At 35.5% G+C, this 20887-nt stretch overlaps 1 protein-coding gene across 1 annotated transcript; it reads left to right on the top strand.

Annotated features, from left to right (window-relative positions):
* Positions 1–593: 593 nt before the first annotated feature.
* LOC130047541 (CD209 antigen-like protein B) lies at positions 594–11317 on the top strand. The gene is made up of 5 exons (XM_056142847.1): positions 594–634; positions 1726–1819; positions 4988–5067; positions 6404–6497; positions 11040–11317. Exons 2-5 carry the CDS (start codon positions 1741–1743, stop codon positions 11255–11257), a joined length of 471 nt encoding a protein of 156 aa, XP_055998822.1. The 5' UTR covers positions 594–634; positions 1726–1740; the 3' UTR covers positions 11258–11317.
* The last annotated feature ends 9570 nt before the right edge of the window (positions 11318–20887 follow it).

Consider the following 20887-nt stretch of genomic DNA (forward strand, 5'->3'; position numbering starts at 1 on the left):
TATATATTTTGTTGAATTATTTACTCAGATGCTAAGATAAATCATCAAAACACAAAACCAACATTATCCAAAATGTTAAAGTTTGTTTTTCTTAAAAGAAGTCAATCAGTTCATCAAACTCTTATATAGTTAATTATTATATAAATTTTTTACTTTAGTGAATAAAAGTATCAAGTTTTTACTCAAATATCAAAATAGTGACAAACCATCTTTTTAAACAAAGGAGAAAACCCCCTCAGAATAGGAGACTACATTGTAGTTTGACCAATGATGTTTGGTCACGTAAATATCAATATGAACACATGTTGGTCACTATGATATCGTTTGAAATAAGACATTTTACAGATTAACAGGCGTGTAATTTTAGCGCTGACAAGTTACATTCATTGTTCTAAATGCGACACATTTTAAAACTAGACAATGCCCACAACTGGTGTGCCTTACAACTAACAAGTATATTGGATAGGACCAGGTTGCCTCTACCCGCTGTATTGTTTAACTATCTATTGACACTTTGTACCAGTATATGTTCAATATTTCATATTATGTGACTTAAAAAAAAAAAAAATCATTTGTATATAAAAGGGGGCGAGAAAATGTCATTTTGTACAAATCTACAAAGTCATTTGCAAAGGTAAGTACTCTTGTCACACTAATTGAGGGTTGAGGGCCACGCGAATTTCAAGAATATATAGGATTTTAATTTGAATTACATGGGATGATGTTTTGGTATTCATCAGAGCACCCTAGCCTAGTATTATTACTTTGCTTACCAATCTTTGACAATGAATTATGAAGAAGCTACGATAACTTTACTATACACTAGATGAAATCCCGCGCCAGGGAGGGACATCACAATTAAATACATTTAATATTGCATAGAGGAAGGACTGTTTTAATGCGTGCTTCAATAGTGGCGCACATGAACTGAATGAACGATATCTTTAATTCAAAATAATTGAAGAACAAATTTTGAATAATTATGTGCATTAGTTCTGTTATATTTATTGATATCATATACAGATTAATAGAACTTGATTATTATAAAGTCACTTGGAGCTCCAAATAAAATGTTCCTGATGTAACATAAATAATCATATACATGTCTAGTGTATTTTCTCATTGTACATCATTATGTGGACTTTATCTTGTACCTGGAAGGAGAAGGTTTACATAGGCTCTGCCTGCTGCCGAAGACTTTTTATGTTATGCATAATAAAATATTGTTAAAACCTTTCAACTTGGAATAAACACCTACATCTATGAGAAAAAAACCTAGTTAGATGACAAAAAGTAAGTGTAGGTAATAAATGTCTGTTTCGTATCAAGGGAAGTAAGTATGTTCTCATATACCTATGGTACAAATAACCAAAAGTAATATATATATATTTCTTGTACTATATTTTGTACACCCCCCGAGATAAATAAATAAATAAATAAAAACAAACAAACTGTTAAAAATAAACTTTGCTTAATTATAGACTTATAGAAGTTGAACGGTCACGTGTGCGTCACAGTGACTTCATCGAGAAATGAAAACGACAAACAGCACAGACAATACATACCTGATGTAGGTATACGCGTTCATAATGTGTACACGTGTCTGCTTTGGATCATGCAAACCAATTCACCTCGCATAAACATGCGAGTGTTACAGCCTGTATTTGTAAGTCTAAGTTAGAATATAATTCTTACTACATTCTCAACTTACGCTTTCCATTGCAGATCGAGATCAGAAAGATGTCTATCGCTGCTTTGTTTATGATGCTGGTAATCGCTCAGACTTCTCAAGGGTTTTCATGGGTCAGGGGAAATAGAGGTACATACCACACGCACCCACCCCATCCCGCTATATCTATCTATCTATCTGTGTGAATGAAATTCAAATATGTTGAAATCGATGGCTGTCCCCCTTCCAATGGTTGACAGTTTGGTGCAACATGGTCAAGAACCAATCCCTCTTCTAAGAGGAGATAATTTGGTGAATATGGTCAAGAGTTAAGCAGGGGGAGATGATGACATGGTATCTATGGCCAGGGACCAATTTAGCTTTCAAGGGGAGATAATTTGGTGAATATTGTCAAGTGTCATGCCGATTTCTAAGAAAATATATTGCAGAAAATGTGGTTGGGGTGGGGGAATATAAAGAAACATTTTCACCTGTAAAAGCTTCCTGACATAATGCAGACTAAATTTGTTATTGTTCACATCGTGGTGACTGGAACAATGGCCGGGTCACAATTTCCGTTTTAATTTTTACATTTAGACATCTTGGTGAAACTCTTTGAAAACCTCAAGAACCACAGCACGTCATGCTGTCAGATATCATCATCCCCATGCACAGTAGATTCCAATTCAAAACCACACCCCTAGTGATCAGAAAAGGGGTATAAAAATTACATGGTATGTCATATTCTGTTAAACATCGCAATATCCACACACGTACACATTGTTGTGAATTTAGCTGCAATTTGTCAAATTGATATCATTCAAGTTTACTTTTAGAGCTTTTCTTCTGATACTTCATTATCGATTAGAATTTTGTTGATTTCCCAATCGATCTATCTTTTATTTTTCTTTTGTAATTGTTCATGTTGGGAGGGGAGGGGGGCAGTATCTAAAGACTGGTTGTATTTGTAAATTAGATCATTATAACGAACATAGAATTTGCGAAATGCTGACTTTTAACGAGACTTTTGAAACCCCTGTAACGTCAACCTTTTCGTCAGCAGCCTTTCTCAATTTGAAAACTGATCATACGCGGAACATGCTCTTGCGTATCGAAGCAGTTGAGAGATACAAACACCATATGCAGGTGATAATGGAATATTGCTACATAAGTATGGGAAGTTGACAACGGAGAAGCTGAAGTCATCCCGTTTGTCATGACGTTGAGTTGTAAGTTTGCCTTTGGAATCATAACATACTAATTCAACTATCGAAACCGGCTACTATTATCTACTGAACTATATCTGTTTACAACTAGACTGTTTATATGTTTGAATGGTTTGCAATCTTGAAACCAGCCACTAGAGATTATCAAGCGATAACTGGTCATCCATTTTTTCACGTGTAAAGAGTACAAGGCTTAGTCGAAAGTGCATAGAGACGCGAATTTGCATTGGACGACCAACAATGACAAACAATCTTATCAAGTTGTCAATTAGCCATTCATTTTTGGTCCATTTTTTTGGGGAAATGTTATTTTGAAGGTACGTGAAGGTGAACATACCATTTCATATTTTTTTTAGTTTTCTTTATCTCGGCCAATCATAAAGCTCTGAATTAACCAATCATATATACATAGAACATATTCTATTTTTCTAATCAAGGGCCCTCAAGGGGCAGCATTTTTGGTCCAATTTTTGGGGAAAATGATATCGTGAAGGCACGTGAAGGTGATCATACTATTTCATTTTTTTTCTTTATCTCGGCCAATCATAAAGCTCTGAATTAACCAATCAAATATACATAGAACATATTCTATTTCTCCAATCAAGGGCCCTCAAGGGGCAGCATGAAAATATATACAAATACTGTACGTATACATATACAAGTAAAGAAAGAAGTGATTGCATAACACATAGTTACATGCAAATACAGTGTCATATATTGTTCAAAATAAATTTTCCAGTTATATTCAGAGTAGATGGCTCTTCAGACCATAATATGTAAATGAATTTTTGTTCATCATTGAGTTTAGTAAAAAAAAAAATTAACCGTTTTTTCTATAGTACCACAAAAAGATTTTCTTTCATCAACAAACTTTTCACATTTAATCAAAAATGAATCTCATCACCTAATGAACCGGAGTTGCATTTGTTACAGATTCGTTCATTCCTAGTAATACCAGAATACCTACCAACTTCAATCATTGATTTATGAGCTGATATCTGTAACGTACAAATAGATCTTCCAATATCAAAATTTTTAATTTTATTAAGATAGTTCTCAAAACCAAAGTGCTCCTTAAGTTTAGAATAAGTGCACATTTTCCTATATATACATGTAATGAAATGATTTACAGTGTCAATCCAATGATAGAATATTTAAAACATACTTCTGACATGGTTATCGTGGGTTAAAACAACCTCTCGGTTGTAAACCCTTGGTGCTCTTGACTGAGTTGCTTCGGGTGGCCGAAACTTTTACTTTGAAAAAATTAGAGTCTCGAAGGAGTTCCGTATTGTTATTTTTCGTCACTACCTCCCCGTGCCAGGAGTGGGTAATGTGCGCGCCTGCTGCCTTCCTTGGATGTGGTAGCCGTTTCTCATGCTCCCTCTTCGGAATCGAACCCTGATTCCCCGTTACCCGTTACCCGTTACAACCATGGAGGCATAGCACGTACCATCGACAGTTGATAGGGCAGACATTTGAAAGACACGTCGCCGGGACAAGCCCGTGCGATCCGCTCCAAGTTATCCAGAGTCACCAAAACGGACGGTCTTGCGACCGATTGGTTTTGATCTAATAAAAGTGCTCTTCCCGCGAGGTCGGAGCTTCGTTGCATGTATTAGCTCTAGAATTACCACAGTTATCCAAGTAGGATTGTACCATCTAATGAACCATAACTGATTTAATGAGCCATTCGCGGTTTCACTGTGCAAGGGTATGTACTTAGACATGGTTAGGGTTAGGGTTTAGTATTGAAGTCCCATAGGTATCATAATTCATCTTTGGTTAAGCAAGGCTACCCAGGGAAAAGACGTATTTTGCTTTTTTAAAAAGGATATGTTTCCTCTTTATTTGGTTAAGAACGTTAATTCGTTCTTGTTGCATTCGGCAATCGATCACAATAACATGCCGGTATGACAGCCGATGTCATGATGACAGAGTTTGGTATGATCAATTCGCTGTGGTCGTTAGAGGTTCTTTGAAATTTCAAAATGGCGTCAATGTCGTGAACTTTTAATTCAATTTTATTACTGTTTGATGAAATCAAACTTACAACACGATAAATGCAGTATTTTATTTTGTATTTCTACAGTTTGTCCCAGAGGATGGAACTTGTATGGTCGCCACTGTTATTTATTTTCTAAAGAGAAAGTAAATCTAAAAGACGCAATTGTAAGTATACACAAAACCATCAAAATAAGATAAGACTTACTACTGTATAAATGGCACATGGAGATGCTATTGAACCATTATTAGTGGTATTTATTTAAATCGTCTATGAAAGTTTTATAGAATAAAGTAACAAATGAGATAAACATTTTTTTTATTCAAAACTTCATATTTATTTTCATCCGGATGATGCATTAAATAAATCAATTTTCGATAAAAAATGATTTTTAAAAAGAATGTAAAAACAGCCATTTCTGAAATGATACACTCGCGAAACATTTAATAATGGAGCTGTAATCCCAAATTGTAATTGTATAATTGTATATAACCTTTCAGTGAACAAGACAGCCCCCTCCCCTTCCCGACCGAAGGCGAAAGAAATCGTTTAACTTTAATCACTCGAGTTTATGACACCGTCCATTCACAATGGACAAAACTCCAAATTGCTCAGAGATCCGGCTATTTGACATTATTTCTTCGACATAAAAAACTTTCACAAGTTACACTTCGTAGTCATCCAAGATTTTTGTAAACTTTGAAGACATGTGTGCAATTTGTTGGAAGAAAATTTTGTCTGAAATTCCTGATAGTTATTTGGCAGGAAATAAACGACAATCAAGAATATCAAATCACCTTTTGTTTCAGAGTGTATTATCTTTATATTTCTGACTGCTATGATTTTCTTCTTCTTTTGTTTTACGTCCCTTCGAGTATTTTTCACTCATAATGGGACGTCGACGACTGTTGGTGAAGTACCACGAATTTAGACCTATGCTTGGTGCTCAGGACCGTAACAGGGAGGTTTTTTTCTAACGTACTAACGCATGCCGCGACACGATACCTCCGTTTTAAAGGGGCATGTACACGATTTAAGCTGAAAATTTCCAGATTTAATTTTTTTTTTCATTTTTAACGTTTATAATACATGCTTAACTAAAGTATTCCTAATAGCCAGTAAAACTTTGAATGTCAGTTACAAAAGAGATACAGAGCTCACGGTTGTCTGTAATGTGAACAAGACTCGTGTCATGTATGTGTTTACATAGGTTAAATATACCAGTGAGCTGATTTTTTTTTTCAAATTACAAGTTAACATGGCAATAGTTTCTAGTGTTTATCACATTTCATTTTGTTTAAAACATTATATTTTCTATAAAGCAATCTATATGTATACAAAAACATGACACGAGCCTGTGTCTGTAAGAAATTATGATAGTGTCTGTGATAAATTATGATAGTGTCTGTGATAAATTATGATAGTGTCTGTCATTAATTATGTGAGGGTATGTCATGTGTGTTGCGTATAATATAGAAATATATTAATATTAATTTAAAACAGAGCAAGTGTGCTGATGCGGTAGGAAGTGGCCGTCTCGCTGAAGTTGGGGGCTACCGCGAAGAGAAATGGCTGGAACTTCAGATTAAATTAAGAGGTAGGCTTTGTCTCATGCATCATTTTCATGCATGTTTCTTTTTTCAAACATCGTGCAAATATCTACGGAAGCCCATTAGTGCAAACCAAAACTAAATAAAAAACCAGTAAATATGGCAAATAGTTTCACCTTTTATAAAACCCGTATAAACTGAAGGATTATGTGCACTTTTTCATTCCAATTTGTAGGTTTGATGTACGTTTTCAAATCTAGAATGCGAGTTGCCTCAAATCACTTTCCTTTATACACCGTACTGCCCAAGAAATTTTATTTACAGATATTTCACACGTGAATTTAAGCAGTTGATGAGCAGAATTTGCTATAGCGAATAAATCATGGCTGGATTTCTTTTTCTTCACCATGAACATAATAAAATAAAGCCATCGTCATTATATCGCACTTGGTAAGTTATGCGATGTTTACCTGGAAATCCTTGGTTATCTGATGTAGTCGGATATCGCATACAGATGGGGAGCATTTAGACCCTTATAACACATCCAAATATCTGTTTATAAACTTTTGAATTAAATTTAAAAGTATTATTTCCCAAAATCTGAAGAGAAGGCTCAGATCTCCAGTGAATAATGTATTTATTGCATAGACAGATGTGTCCGATTTACTGTAGTATGTTTCTACTGCAGTCATTAATTCCTCAAATTGCACGTTTGTGTAGAGTGGTGTGATATCATAGGCTAGCTGACCGTGTATAAGTAAGAAAATATATGCTTCCATCAGTCAGGTACCTCAACAATCGCTTGATTTTACACTAATTAAGTTTCGGTGGTGTGATACGGTGTGTACCAGTGTGGCTGCTAAAACTGGTGCCAGATGGCCTTCGTTTATGCCAAGTTCTGAATACTTTGCCGTGTCATGTAGAATTAATGACTTACATGTATCAGTTCACATCAGTACAGTTCGTTCCTTTTCTTATTTAATAATTTCGTATTTTATATAATAATTTCGTTTTTTATATAATTTCGTTTTTATTTACTTTTGGTTTTTTATTTAATATTTTCATTTTTTATTTCATAATTTCGTTTTTTATATAATAATTTCGTTTCTTATATAATAATTTCGTTTTTTATTTAGTTTTGGTTTTTTATTTGATATTTTCGTTTTTTATATAATAATTTCGTTTTTTATATAATAAATTTCGTTTTTATAATAATTTCGTTTTTTATCTAATAATTTCGTTTTTTATCTAATAATTTCGTTTTTTATTTAGTTTTGGTTTGCACTAATGGGCTTCCGTAAATATCAAGCAATAATCATATGAAAAATCGGACATACCAATATCATAAAAAAAAAATTATTCGCACGATGCGAAAATCATGCACTTTTTGTGCAATAATTTTGTGTAAAATATTTTATTATGTTTAACAGTTTTTGGCAATGTTTCGTGTAATAGTCGCGCAGTATTCGCATGGAAATATTGGAATGTTTATGTTACATGTAATGTACACTGAACTGTGAAGTAATTCAGGAACAACAAAGCTCATAAAGCATTAATTTGTTTATTTTCGTGTAGAATTCCCCGATTTAAACACACTCTCCCAAAATGAATCCAAAAAATAACATCATCTGATACTGTTGTGTTAACTCTATATGCTGTCCGCTTGAGAACGCACTTTTATGACAAGCCGTTTTACTACTTACTCGCAAAAGAGATACCCCTTTAACTTCGAGATATATCCATTCAACTTTGAGAGATACCCCTTTAACTTCGAGATACAATGTATATCCATTCAACTTTGAGAGATACCCCTTTAACTTCGAGATACAATGTATATCCATTCAACTTTGAGAGATACCCCTTTAACTTCGAGATACAATGTATATCCATTCAACTTTGAGAGATACCCCTTTAACTTCGAGATACAATGTATATCCATTCAACTTTGAGAGATACCCCTTTAACTTCGAGATACAATGTATATCCATTCAACTTTGAGAGATACCCCTTTAACTTCGAGATACAATGTATATCCCTTTAACTTCGAGATATATCCATTCAACTTTGAGAGATATCAGTTTAACTTTTAGAGATATCCCTTTAACTTTGAGAGATATTACTTTAACTTTTAGAGATATCCCTTTATCTTTGAGAGATATCACTTTAAGTTTGAGAGATATCCATTTAACTTTGAGAGATATCACTTTAACTTTTAGAGATATCTCTTTAACTTTGAGATATATCACTTTCACTTTTAGAGATATTTAAGGAATGACTTTAATTCTGGGGCAAGTTATACAAGTATAACCTGGTTTGGGTCAGTTTACGCTTTATAATCCGCGGAGCGGATTATAAAAAAGCGTAAACTGACCCAAACCAGGTTATACTCGTATGACTTGCCCCAGATTTAAAGTCATTCCTTATAATTTAATGTAAGAGACAATATGGGGCTCACGGCGGGTGTGACCGGTCAACAGGGGATGCTTACTCCTCCGAGGTACCTGATCCCACCTCTGGTTTGTCCAGGGGTCCGTGTTTGCCCAACTATCTATTTTGTATTGTTTGTAGGAGTTATGAGATTGATCACTGTTCGTTATCTTCACCTTGCACAAAGATGCTAACCTTCGTTTATCAAAATGTACATAAACTCGGCAAAATACAAGTCAACCAAGCCGCTCAATGATTTACTTAGCAACAGCGACACGAAGCGTCTAGCTGCGAAGCCAAAGGTAGCCATCTTTAATCTTAGTTCTACGGAGCATAGCCATTTATCAAAATATTGAATCGAATGTCAAGTTTATCATGATAGAAAATATGTGTAGACTATCCATGTAATGCGTATTTCGCTGCCCTTAAGAGATAGAGATCGACTTTAAAGTCGCTCATTTACGACAGATTCATAAAATACAGGAAGTTGCATTGTTTAGGCCTACCCAAAATAAATCTTCAAAATTAAAAAATGCAATAATTTGCGGTTTTAGCTCTGTGAAAACTTCTACTACACGAAAACTTATTCTTGTATGCAATGTTGTCGCTAATAGTAAATCCGACACAAGAAAATATGTAAGCAAGTAACAAATAGCGATCCACATGTCAATTTGTCTGACGTCATGTGATAAAATGTGACGTATGAATTTTTGTTTGCTTTGTTGAAAGACGGATCAAGGAATGAAACAACGCACCCCCTCCTTTTCCCCAGTGAGAAATGTATTTCAAAATGAACAGGGTAATGGTTACTTGGCAAATCATTAATTCGAATATAATATCTTTGTTTTAATCTATTAATAGTATTATTCGACCATACATACAGAGAAAGATGTTTTACAAAAGTGATTCGCGTACAGGTATAGGCCTAGATACTAATATTGACAACGAGAAAACAACATGTGTATCAAACCGAAGTATCTTATTGTGCACGTTGACTTTCTATTCCATAGAAGGCTGAAAACAGTGCTGTGATGTAAATTTAGACAGAGAAAAAAAAATAGTTCCGACATCTGGTTGTCAAGGGGGTGTGTACCCATACCAAATCAGGTTATACAAAAATAACTTGCGTTCCTGAATTGGAATCTGACCAATCAGAGACAAGGATACAATAAGAATTAAATTATAATAAATTAAAGTTAAATACATGACCCTGATAAATTGACTACAATGGTAACTCCCGTCTATGACCTTCGCCTTTTGTATGACGTAATAAGTGCACATAATCAAAATGACCAAAATGGCTGAACATATAGAAGTGGTTGTCTCTACCGTGTTGAATAGTAGATCTAGTAGATTTGTATACAAATTGTATGCATTGTATAAGAATAAGATGCTTGCATTTTTCACTCATACATGTGTGTGCATTGAAAGCCGAAAATGCCTGTATCTTTTTTACTTTCTACTTCTGTCTTCGAAAAGAGATATATTTTTCTGTTTTAAGAGATATCTTTCATTTAAAATCTTATAAAGATATCTCTTAAAGTGAAAGAGATGTCTCCTCATCTTAAATAGGTATCCCTCAAAGTCAAAGAGATATCTCTTTTTAATAGTGTAAGAGATATCATTCAAACTAAACTAGATAACTAGATATATTTTAAGCCCAGGACACATGTTTTAAACCTCTAATTACGTATCTCGAAAGAGTTTGTACAAGAGAGAAAATTCATGTATGTAACCGAAAAGACGATTATTTTTTAATTTATCATATTATCGTTTAAAAGTCAGTGTAGAATTTCTCAAATGTCTTTCACTTTATATTAGTAATGATTTAACTTAAACTTTAACTTTCCTTGATAGTCCTGGACTTTTGATGAAAAATACGTGACTGACGCTTAGCGTTCGAAGCCGATCTCTCGTTTTTACAGATGTACTTAAATTAGTATTTCTCCTCTTTAAGTTAGAGTATCTTACAATTACGAAAATTCTTAAATTTTATGTCAAAGAATTGTTATTTTGTGAGCCACTTTCCCCTTGAAATGAGTAAATATATCGGGAATGAATGAGTTCGAAACTCCCAACATATATTAAAAACGAATAACATTATTCTTAGAATTATATTCGTATTGTTATACTTCACGCAACGCTCATTGTTTATATCATAGGCATGCATGATGGAGTCTGGATGGGCGCTTCGGATATTTTGAAGGAGAACAAGTTTCTGAAACTCTCCAATGCCAGAAAGATTAAGTATACCAACTGGAATAAGGGTGAACCAAACAATGCTTCCAAGAAAGAGCACTGTGTTGAATGGGTGGGTAATGGCAAATGGAATGACAACAGCTGTGGGAAGAAGAATTTCTTCGTTTGTGAACATGTTTGATGTGGACGTGTTAACTGAAAACCTTGTCTGTAGAAGACAATAAATCTTTGAAGGATACAATTATTGCATGTTTTTCTTTGTCCACATCACCAATTTTCAAAGTATATATATGTATAGTCTTCGATGATATTTAGAAATACCTGTGTATACCACGCAACATTTATGGTACCAAATGTTGTCTAACGGGTTTCATACCACTTGTTAGACCGTTCTTTACATACACATACTGATTTTGAATACGGATTATTTCCCTTACCTGATTAAAATATAGGGTCCACGGCGGGCATGAGCAGTCATCTGGGGATGTATACTCCTCCTAGGCATCTAATCCCACCTCTGGCATGTCCAGGGGACCACAAATCTCTGCTTAATCTTCTCATGATTTTAGATTCTTTATCAAAATTATGAGATTGATCACTGTTCGTTATTTTCACTTGCAGTTGCAGAAAAACGTATTGAGTGTGTTCATCCAGTAAAATATTTACAAAATAAAAATCAAATACATATCTTTATAGACAATCCTTGGTATTCAGGTCATATTTAGCTTAGCTACAGTTTATTGGTTAAAATTTCAACACGGTTTACCCCCCCCCCCCCCCCACCTCCCCCAAGACACTGGATGTCACCTCTGGATTTCCATGGAGTCTGTGTATGCCCTGTTCTCGATTTGACATTCTTTATATGGAATTTATAAGTCAGACCATTGTTTATTATATTAGTTTTTTAAAAACTTTTTCATACGAATGGATGGGAAATGTCGTAATAATATTATTCTCAGAATCAACGAGGACAGAATGAACAAATAAAGACAACGATCTCATAAATCCTAAGAAGAATACAATATCAAGAGTTGGACAAACACTGAACCCTGGCCTGGATTTCTCGAAAGAAACTTAAGTCGAAACTTGGACTTAAGTCTGAGAATTTACTCAAATTTTGACTGTTCAAGTAACAGAAAACTCAAACTTAAGTTTGAGATTTTTAATAAATCCAAGCCTGGACACATCAGAGGTGGGATCAGGTGCATAAGAGGAGTAAATATACCCTGTCGACCGGTCATACCTGCCGAGAGCCCTATATCTTGATCAGGTAAACGGAGTAATCCGTAATGAAAATTAGTAGGTAAAGGACGGTTTAACAATTGGTATGTATTACGTCAGACAGCATTCGACCTAACGACAAGTTTTTTGTTTAAACATTTACGTTCCGTCGAGAATGTGTTACTCATATTGAGACGTCACCAGCTGTAAGTGTAGTAGGGTGAATTAATATCAATAATTTATTTTATTTTTAGTGTAAATAAAATATGTAAGTTGCAAAACATAAACTTTTATTGGATTATATAATGGTCTTCCATATTTCTCTATTTAGATATGTAGTAATGTAATTATGACCTTAATGGCTTTCCTTATGATTAAACCATGCATGCAGTTGTTGTTCATGGTCTATTTAATTCATTTTGGTTGGCTAAGCTTAGTGTCAAAGGTTATATGTCATGGGTTTTGTGAGTTCTGTTGGATTTTTAGATAGTCAGTTGTATTCACTAGCAGAGTGTTGAAGGGTGGTTTTCTTTGCATATCTTTTGACATCTTTTTTCTGACTTGAGGTTCCTTGAAAATCAGTTATCTTCCTATTTTTGATATTTTGGCTCTGGTACCATATATCTGGTAAGATCATTGTTTTGTATGTATTTCTGTGATGTCTAACTTGTATTTGTCATATAATTTCTTTTGTGTGTGTTCGATGTGTACTTTACCATTTAGTTTGCATAAATGTCATAAATGATAAGATTTATTATATTTAAATGCATTATGGGTAAAGAGCCTCCTTTTGAGATTTAAATGTTATTTTATAATTTTTCTTAAACTTTACACAAAATAATGGACGAATAATTTTGTGTTCATTGTATTGAAATTATTTCCCTAGTATTTGTATATTTTATGTGGTGTGTGATTGTGTATGCTTATAATTGTTTATTATGTTTCAGAGCTGCTATTTACATGTCAGAAATAGATTTATTTCTTCAATAAACTCATAACCTGTCACGGATGGTTTGTGTGGTTTAGAACCGGTTTGCAACCCCGTAACATAAGTTATATACCACAAATTTAGACTTGTGGCCGTAGCAATGATGGTTCTTTAACGTACCAACGATCCACCCCGGTACTAAGGGAATTATATGCCACTCACTGAACTACCGCAATCCGTGTCCAATGAGAGGTTATATTCATAAACTAGATCACAATAACAACCACAAAATTTGCGAAATGCTGACTTCAAACGAGACTGCTGAAACCCATGTAACATCAACGTAATTGTCAGTAACCTATCTCGGTTTGAAAACTGAACATGCGCAGAACATGCTCGTGCGTATAGAATCAGTTCAGAAACAAACACCATATGTCGGTGATAATGATATATTGCTACATAAATGTGGAAAACATACGATTGAGAATCTGAAGTAATCCCGCTTGTCATAAAGTGGAGTTGTTACATTGACGTTGACATCGATCTTCAACACAATCTCTAAGTACGATGCAGATGTGGATATTTTATTTCATGTGGATCAGTTTTACCCATTTCTCCTACTTTAAAGTTTTACGTATTTCGGGTCTTTAGCGTGTATCTCAAATTAGCAGAGAGAGTTGGGAGTTGATGTTTCGTAAATTAGTCTACTACTCTGCACTAGACGAGGATGCCTGCTTATCAATTTGCCTATTCGTGACCATGTTGCTCTTCAGAAAGTTTTCCCTATATATTCCGGTGTAAAACTTTAATCCCATAAGGCGATCCCACCCTCACTGGCTTTTCATTTTAGCTCAATCCCTCCAACATCCGATTAAATATATAGATATCAGTAATATTTGTTTATTCGTTTTAGGTTCGACACGAAACAACGTTCGAGTTCGTAATTGTTAAAATTAGGGCACCGCTAAACCGGTACATGTACATGATACGCCCGCATACATTATTGACCCAGGAATTTGAACAAGAAAGGATTATCCACAATAAGATTTCGTCGGAGTTGCAATGACAATGTATTTTGCAATAAATAGATCTAAGTCCAAGGGCTGTAACTCCTTCAAAATTAGTGGGACAGCAACCCCTTATAATATGCACATCTAGACATTGTGATCCTTCTTTGTACTAAGTTTCATTGAAATCCCCGAAGGGTTTAAGGAGTTGCGAAGACAAGGTGCTTGCATTAAACAAATCTAAGTCCAAGGGCCTTAACTTCTTAAACATAGTGGTGCAGTACTCCCCTTGTAACATGCACACCTCCACATCGTGATCTTTCTTTGTACCAAGTGTCATAAAAATCCCCAAAGGGTTTAGGAGGAGTTGCGAAGACAAAGTATTTTGAATAGAAAAAATAAAGTCCAAAGGCCACTACTCCTTTACAAATCATTGGACAGCATTCCCCTTGTTATATTCACAGTCACATATTGTGATCTTTCTTTGTTCCAAGTTTCATCAAAATCCCCAAGAGAGTTTAGGAGTTGAGAAGACAAAGTTAAAGGGGGAGATTGACAAACGGACGACAACGGTATAGCACAATACACCCGCATTTTTATGCGGGCGAATAAAAAGCAGCACAAGAAAAGGGGGACTTATGCCAATATTATAATTATACAAACCCCAAAACATTCACCCGTTTTATCACCTAAGAGAATCAATACATTGTTTAAGTATGCCCTTAAAGCGGACGGAAAATTAGAGAAATTCTCTGGAATTCTACACATTCTTTATAAATTGAAAAAAGTTAATGTATCAGAACACCCGCAACATCTGTTGTATGTGATTACTAGAATATATGGCAAAATATCAAGTTATTAGATAGCCATCCGTCCTTGCAAATTCCAAGAAACGGAGTACTATTTAATTATTCAGGTTTATCCGCCTCGAAACTCTTGCAGAGTAAGTACACAAATATTTGGTATATATTTTATTTTTCAAAGCAAAGAAGTTTTTGAAAGCCCTACGTAAGGGTCAATGCTATTTAAGGACTAGCCCTTTTCACACGGTTTGTAAATTACATCATGTCGATAACGCATACGGTCCAGGCGTTCGTTTCATCTACATCTCCCGTTGAATTCGGTGCATCTGTACTTGGAACGTTCGTTACCGGTATTTTCGTTCCTCATGTATCCCATTCCCATGATGTCGCAGATTTTATCAGTATTGAGAAATTCAAAGATGGACTGCAAATACTGGAGCTGATGTGGTGCTGCAATTGTATGTATAATCATAAAGTTGCACATTTCCTTAAAATGAAATTGCAATAGTTTATAACCGATTGTACGCTAAATTATGCATACTAGTATTTAGTGTTATCTAAATCATTACCAAGGAATTGGGACTTGATACTTGTGATGTCGGCCGTATTCCCGCTAGTCACGTGCTCCTCCACTTGTTCGAAGTGCAGCATGGCCGACTTGATGTAGTCCTTGTACTCTTGTAGGATTGCAGAAATGGCGGGGGTGGCGTCTGTAGTCATGTATATGGGTAGGACTTTCTTTAGCCAAGCTTCTGTCTCAGAGAAGGGTTTGATTTCGGATAACCTGTTTCACATTTAAGATATTTTAAGTTACGTTTTCAAAAACGTCCAAAGGAACCGGTGCATTCATATAGGAAGCTGGTGTAACTAGTGAGTCGGGTATTTCTCTTGAAAAAAAATGTAATAAAAGAACAAAAATTGTACACTTACCTCTCTTGAAAACGGCTAAGAATTGTTTGGTGGAATTTCCATAGGTCTTGCACACTCGGGCTTTGAAAGACAAGATCATTGTCTGTCAAAAGTCGATTAAGTTTCTCATCGAACATGACTGGTGTCCATTTATCTTGCTCAGCTTTCCACATGAGCATTTTCATTTTGGCAAGGAACCCCACGATATCTGAAACAGTGTAACAATACAAATAGTAAAACCATGCTTTCCTAAATATACCAGTACACAGTAAAATAGCAAAGATTTACAAATACCATTAAGTTGGAAATATTCAGTGTGCTCCATAATATCCCCGTATGCATGTCTTAGCGCTGCCATAACAATTTTCTGGGTGACTTTGTCCGATACGGTTATCCAATTCAAAACTGTCTTCACGCGAGTGTTAATTTTTCAGTCATCTTCGGACATTGTATGTACTTGGTCCTTGAGAACACCTGGATAAAGTTCAATTTATAATATCAAAGTTCTTATGCAGCCGTTTTTGTAACAATACACAATATGTAACGCGAAAGGACAAAAATCATTGCATCATTCGGTATTTGTTTGCACTACGTATTTCATTAAACGCCCGAAATAACTAAGGACTTAAAATGAATGTAATAAAATGTTTTATATTAATTATTGTTGTTTTGCTGTTTTCCGCCACACTTAACAATTTTTCATTTATCTGGTGGCGCCCATTTTTTATTGGTGGAAGAGAGAACCCAGATACAATGAACCTGTGAAGAGACCACCGACCTTCCGAAAGTAAACTGTGAAACTCACTGACGCGAGCGGAATTCGAACCCGCGCCAACCAGAGGTGGGAGGTCGTGGGATGTTTAGCGCGATGCTCTAACCACTCGGCGGAGGCCCGTTTATATAAATCAAAAACTTCCAATTTTCAGTTGAGAAATAAACATGTAGAGGGTCGAAATGCTATGGTTTATCAATTCATTGTACACTTATTTGCCAAAAATAATGTCTGAGTGAGAAATTAAAAAAACAAAACACCACGAAATGCTTACATGTTTGCATGTTTGTATTTCTAAGAATTGAACCAAAATAAAATTTTAATGTGTCTTTTGCAAAGAAATGTTGCAAATCAAATGTTGCAATATGTTTTGTCACTCACTGTAGCATGAAATAAAGACATTTACAAAGTACATACAACATTTCTTTCATACGAATCATGCATTTATCAGATTACAGCTGCCAAAACTTTAGAGAATGCATTTCGGTTTTGGTCCGGTCAGGTATTAACTCACTATAGCTATACTCACAGAAAACTATTTGGTTGATTTGTGTCGCTGCACAATGGAAATGAGCTTCAAAGAACTCCCTGGCAACGTTAAAGAAGGTCTGTTCCTTGGTCATCATTTGATCCGCATTGTCATACCACGCATTCAGCATTGCAACAACATTATGTGGTGTTAACTTCATCTCCGCTGAAGATTGAAGGGAAGTACATGCAATTTTGAAATGTATTGGAATCCACAATTACTAACATTTGAAGGCATCTCATGCTGCATGACTTGGTACTTCAAATATTGTGCTTACATGAATATGGTCCATTTGGGAAACTGCTGAAGTATGGCCTCAGAAGTTTTCCGAACATTTTGTTGAGCCATGTTGGAGAAGAGGGGCCAAGTTCATCGTTATCGAGCACCCAAGATCCGAGTGGTCTGGTACCGGGGATAGGGAATTCTGGTGTAGACCCGCTCAATGGCACGATACCGCTCAAAGAATTATCGAGCCTACTACCGTCAACCACATACTGTCTTAAACTTGCTGAGAGTCTCTCTAGTTTTCCGACGATGACACGTAGTTCATCCTCAAAACTCACTGGTTTTGATAGCGAACCTGTGTGAAAATAATATAAACTGTTCACTGTTCGTTATCTTCACCTTTCATAAAACAGTACACGCGAACACAGAACTCTTTCGTATGTTATTCAAATAAGACATAACATTACGTACACTCCATTTTGTGCGTGTTCGAATGGTATTATCTCTTTTACTAGATTTCGAAAATACCTGCCCGTTGCCGATACATTTCAATCTCAAGGAATAGTCATAGGAATACTCACGGAGGAAAGGTTGAAACAAAATAGTCTTTTCATGAAAAAGTCATACCGTGCACAACTACGATCAAAACCAAGAGGACTTTTAAGAATCCATGCTTAGTTTCTGTGATGTGATGTCAATACCTGTCGTCTCGAACAACACGCACTCACCCGCTCAGTCTTTTTATACCAACTCAACATCGTGCTGTGTAACAATTGGCTGTTAAAATTTGATGACACATGCATGATTTCAAGGAATTGATTTATTTTATTTTTCGATCCAAGTTACTTATTGTCTCAATTAGTAAAGCTCATCAGCTTACAACAGATAATGTAAATATTACACTTGCACTATAAATACATTAGACGAGAGTAAATATAATTTAATATGATATTTGTATACAAATGTATATATATACATATTCATTGTATTACTATCACATGAAAAGAGGCACATGGCCATAATGCTCACACGAGTTTTCTTGGATCTGTTAAGATTTTAAAAAGATTTTCCTCTCATTACTCCCACCAAGATTTGGACTCCATATTATGACTCTCCCCTAGCCTTGGGAGGTACTGACAAACGTGAATCTACACAACACAGGGAGGCTTCAATGTCCGTATCATTAAGGCGGCCTTGTTATTCTGGGGAATAAGCTTTTGACACTATTTGATAGATTTCCCCTTGATATTCATGTATTGTGTAAATATTGATCGCCGATTTTAACCACACCCAAACCTCAGGGTCCATGATTTGACGTTAAATTTTGATCGGGTCAACTTTTAAAGTTAAGATATGACCCCTGAGGTTGTTTTTCAACGGGGTCACTTGTTGATGTTACACCGGCATGCTTTTCAAGAAGCTCGTTATCACACTGGAATACTTTTCATACAGTATGTTAGCGTGAAGCGCTACAGTTCATACCCCCCGAGACCGCAGTGGTGGTCTAGAGGTAGAACGTTCGTCCCGCATGCGGAAGGTCGGGGTTCGAATCCCGGCCGTGACAGAAGTCGTCAAAACAGGTAGTGACAATTCCATCGCTAAACGCTTGACAGGTGTGAATGTCACAGATCCTCGGAGATTACCTTAAAAACGGATATCCCGTATCACTAGGTGTGGCACGCTAAAGAACCCTCACTGCTCAATGACCATGAGTGCCGAGCATATAGGCCCAAATTTAAAGGCACCTGAAGTGTGGATCTTATGTACATACCCCCCTCCTTCTAGAAAGAAATTATTTTTATACAGAACGAATAATTTATCCAAAGTATGTTATTTCCCCACCGATCACCCTCATAAGTCGTTCTGAATAGTCAGTTTCAATCTTCTGTAAGCTTTGGAGACGAACACTTGTGATATACTAATTATATGTATAATTTCTTTCTACAGGGGTGGTTGGGGTGGAGGTGGTGGTGGTAGATCTACACAAGCTATCACACTTCAGATGTCTGTGGTCTTGGTAACATCTCAGTGAGTGAGAATTTGTCGAGAAGGACGTTGAAGAACATACAATCAATCAATCACACCCTCCTGTATTTCTGTTTCTGAATTGATCCTTTAATTGATGTATTTTTAATATTTTTCTATTTTCAAGTTTGTTCTTTTGATTGAATCATTACAACATTGCGATGTGACGGGGGAAGACTAGCCCGTATTTAGAAAGTGTTTAGAAAGTGTATTTTGCGGCGGAAGAAGGAAAAAGCTAGAAATCAGTATGCTCTTCTTTATCAAGGTGTTTTATTATTTGCGATTAAATTTCTTCTTACATCACACAAAAGCTTTAAAAAAGACGACCCCCCACCACCAAAAAAAAAAAAAACCCCACCAAGAAACAAACCAAAAAAACCCCACCCTAATATTGCACTTGCGGCTTCCTATCTTGATAATTTCAACATGAACCTCTATAATTCTAATCTTATACGAAGCTATAGGATGTAAAACTTATACGGTACCAATTTTGATGCACCAGATGCGCATTTCGACAAATAATGTTTCTTCAGTGATGCTCAAGCCGAAATTTTGGAAATTCGAAATGACGAAATGACGAAAAACTTGTAACAGCTAAAAGGTAAACTAGGGTGCACCCCCCCCCCCCCCCCAAAAAAAACCTGGAGCCAAATTCGTCCAAAGATTAAATGAAGTCATTTAAGTGAATACAGAATGTATGACTTCAGATTTGTTTAGCGGTGTAAGATCTATTCTGATTGGAAGAACGAGAAGATCACTAATTACACGGTAGGTTTGTTAAGTTAAGTTCCATTGTTTTACTTGATCTATTTAGTACATCGTGCATTTTGTGAGAAGGCTCAATCTAATTAAAATCAGACTTCTTAGATCCGCGCCGTATACTCTGCTATTGTTGCTGATTTCAATTAGACTGTGAGAAGGGTTAAGCACTGTTGAAATTTAAGGAGGTATACTACAGCGTCATAATGGTTAATTTCCTTCTAAAGCATGGATGAAAATATGAATATCAGCAATATTTGTATGCATATGTATTCCTTTTAAGGGGGTACTCTTTATCGTCACAATGGCTGACTTCCTTTTAAAACATGAAATATAAATGTCAGCAATATTTGTCTATTCATGTCAGAGACTATTGGCACGTTGACTGCATTTAAAAAAAAACTAAATGCAGTGAATTTGAAAGTTTTCAATTTCAAAATATTGTTGCACATATCCTCCACTTTTTCATCCATATCAAATTTCTCTGGTGTAGCATTCCTCCTTAAATTTGATTGTTTAGCTGGGTAGCGCAGTCGGTTATTGTGTCGACTGCTGATCTGCAGATTTTAAAATGTTTTCAGATTAGTTTCTACTAAAACTGCATTTTTGTTTTACTAAATAAAGTAAATTTGA

This window comes from Ostrea edulis, chromosome 7 (genome assembly GCF_947568905.1).
Source record: "Ostrea edulis chromosome 7, xbOstEdul1.1, whole genome shotgun sequence".
NCBI classification, from domain to species: Eukaryota; Metazoa; Mollusca; class Bivalvia; order Ostreida; family Ostreidae; genus Ostrea; species Ostrea edulis.

Bases quoted from the DNA above. Each gene is read 5' to 3' on its own strand.
- LOC130047541 (XM_056142847.1), top strand. From the start codon at position 1,741: ATGTCTATCGCTGCTTTGTTTATGATGCTGGTAATCGCTCAGACTTCT. The intron at 5,068-6,403 runs GTAAGTATACAC...AATTTAAAACAG, and splicing joins TAAATCTAAAAGACGCAATT to AGCAAGTGTGCTGATGCGGT. The intron at 6,498-11,039 runs GTAGGCTTTGTC...TTTATATCATAG, and splicing joins ACTTCAGATTAAATTAAGAG to GCATGCATGATGGAGTCTGG.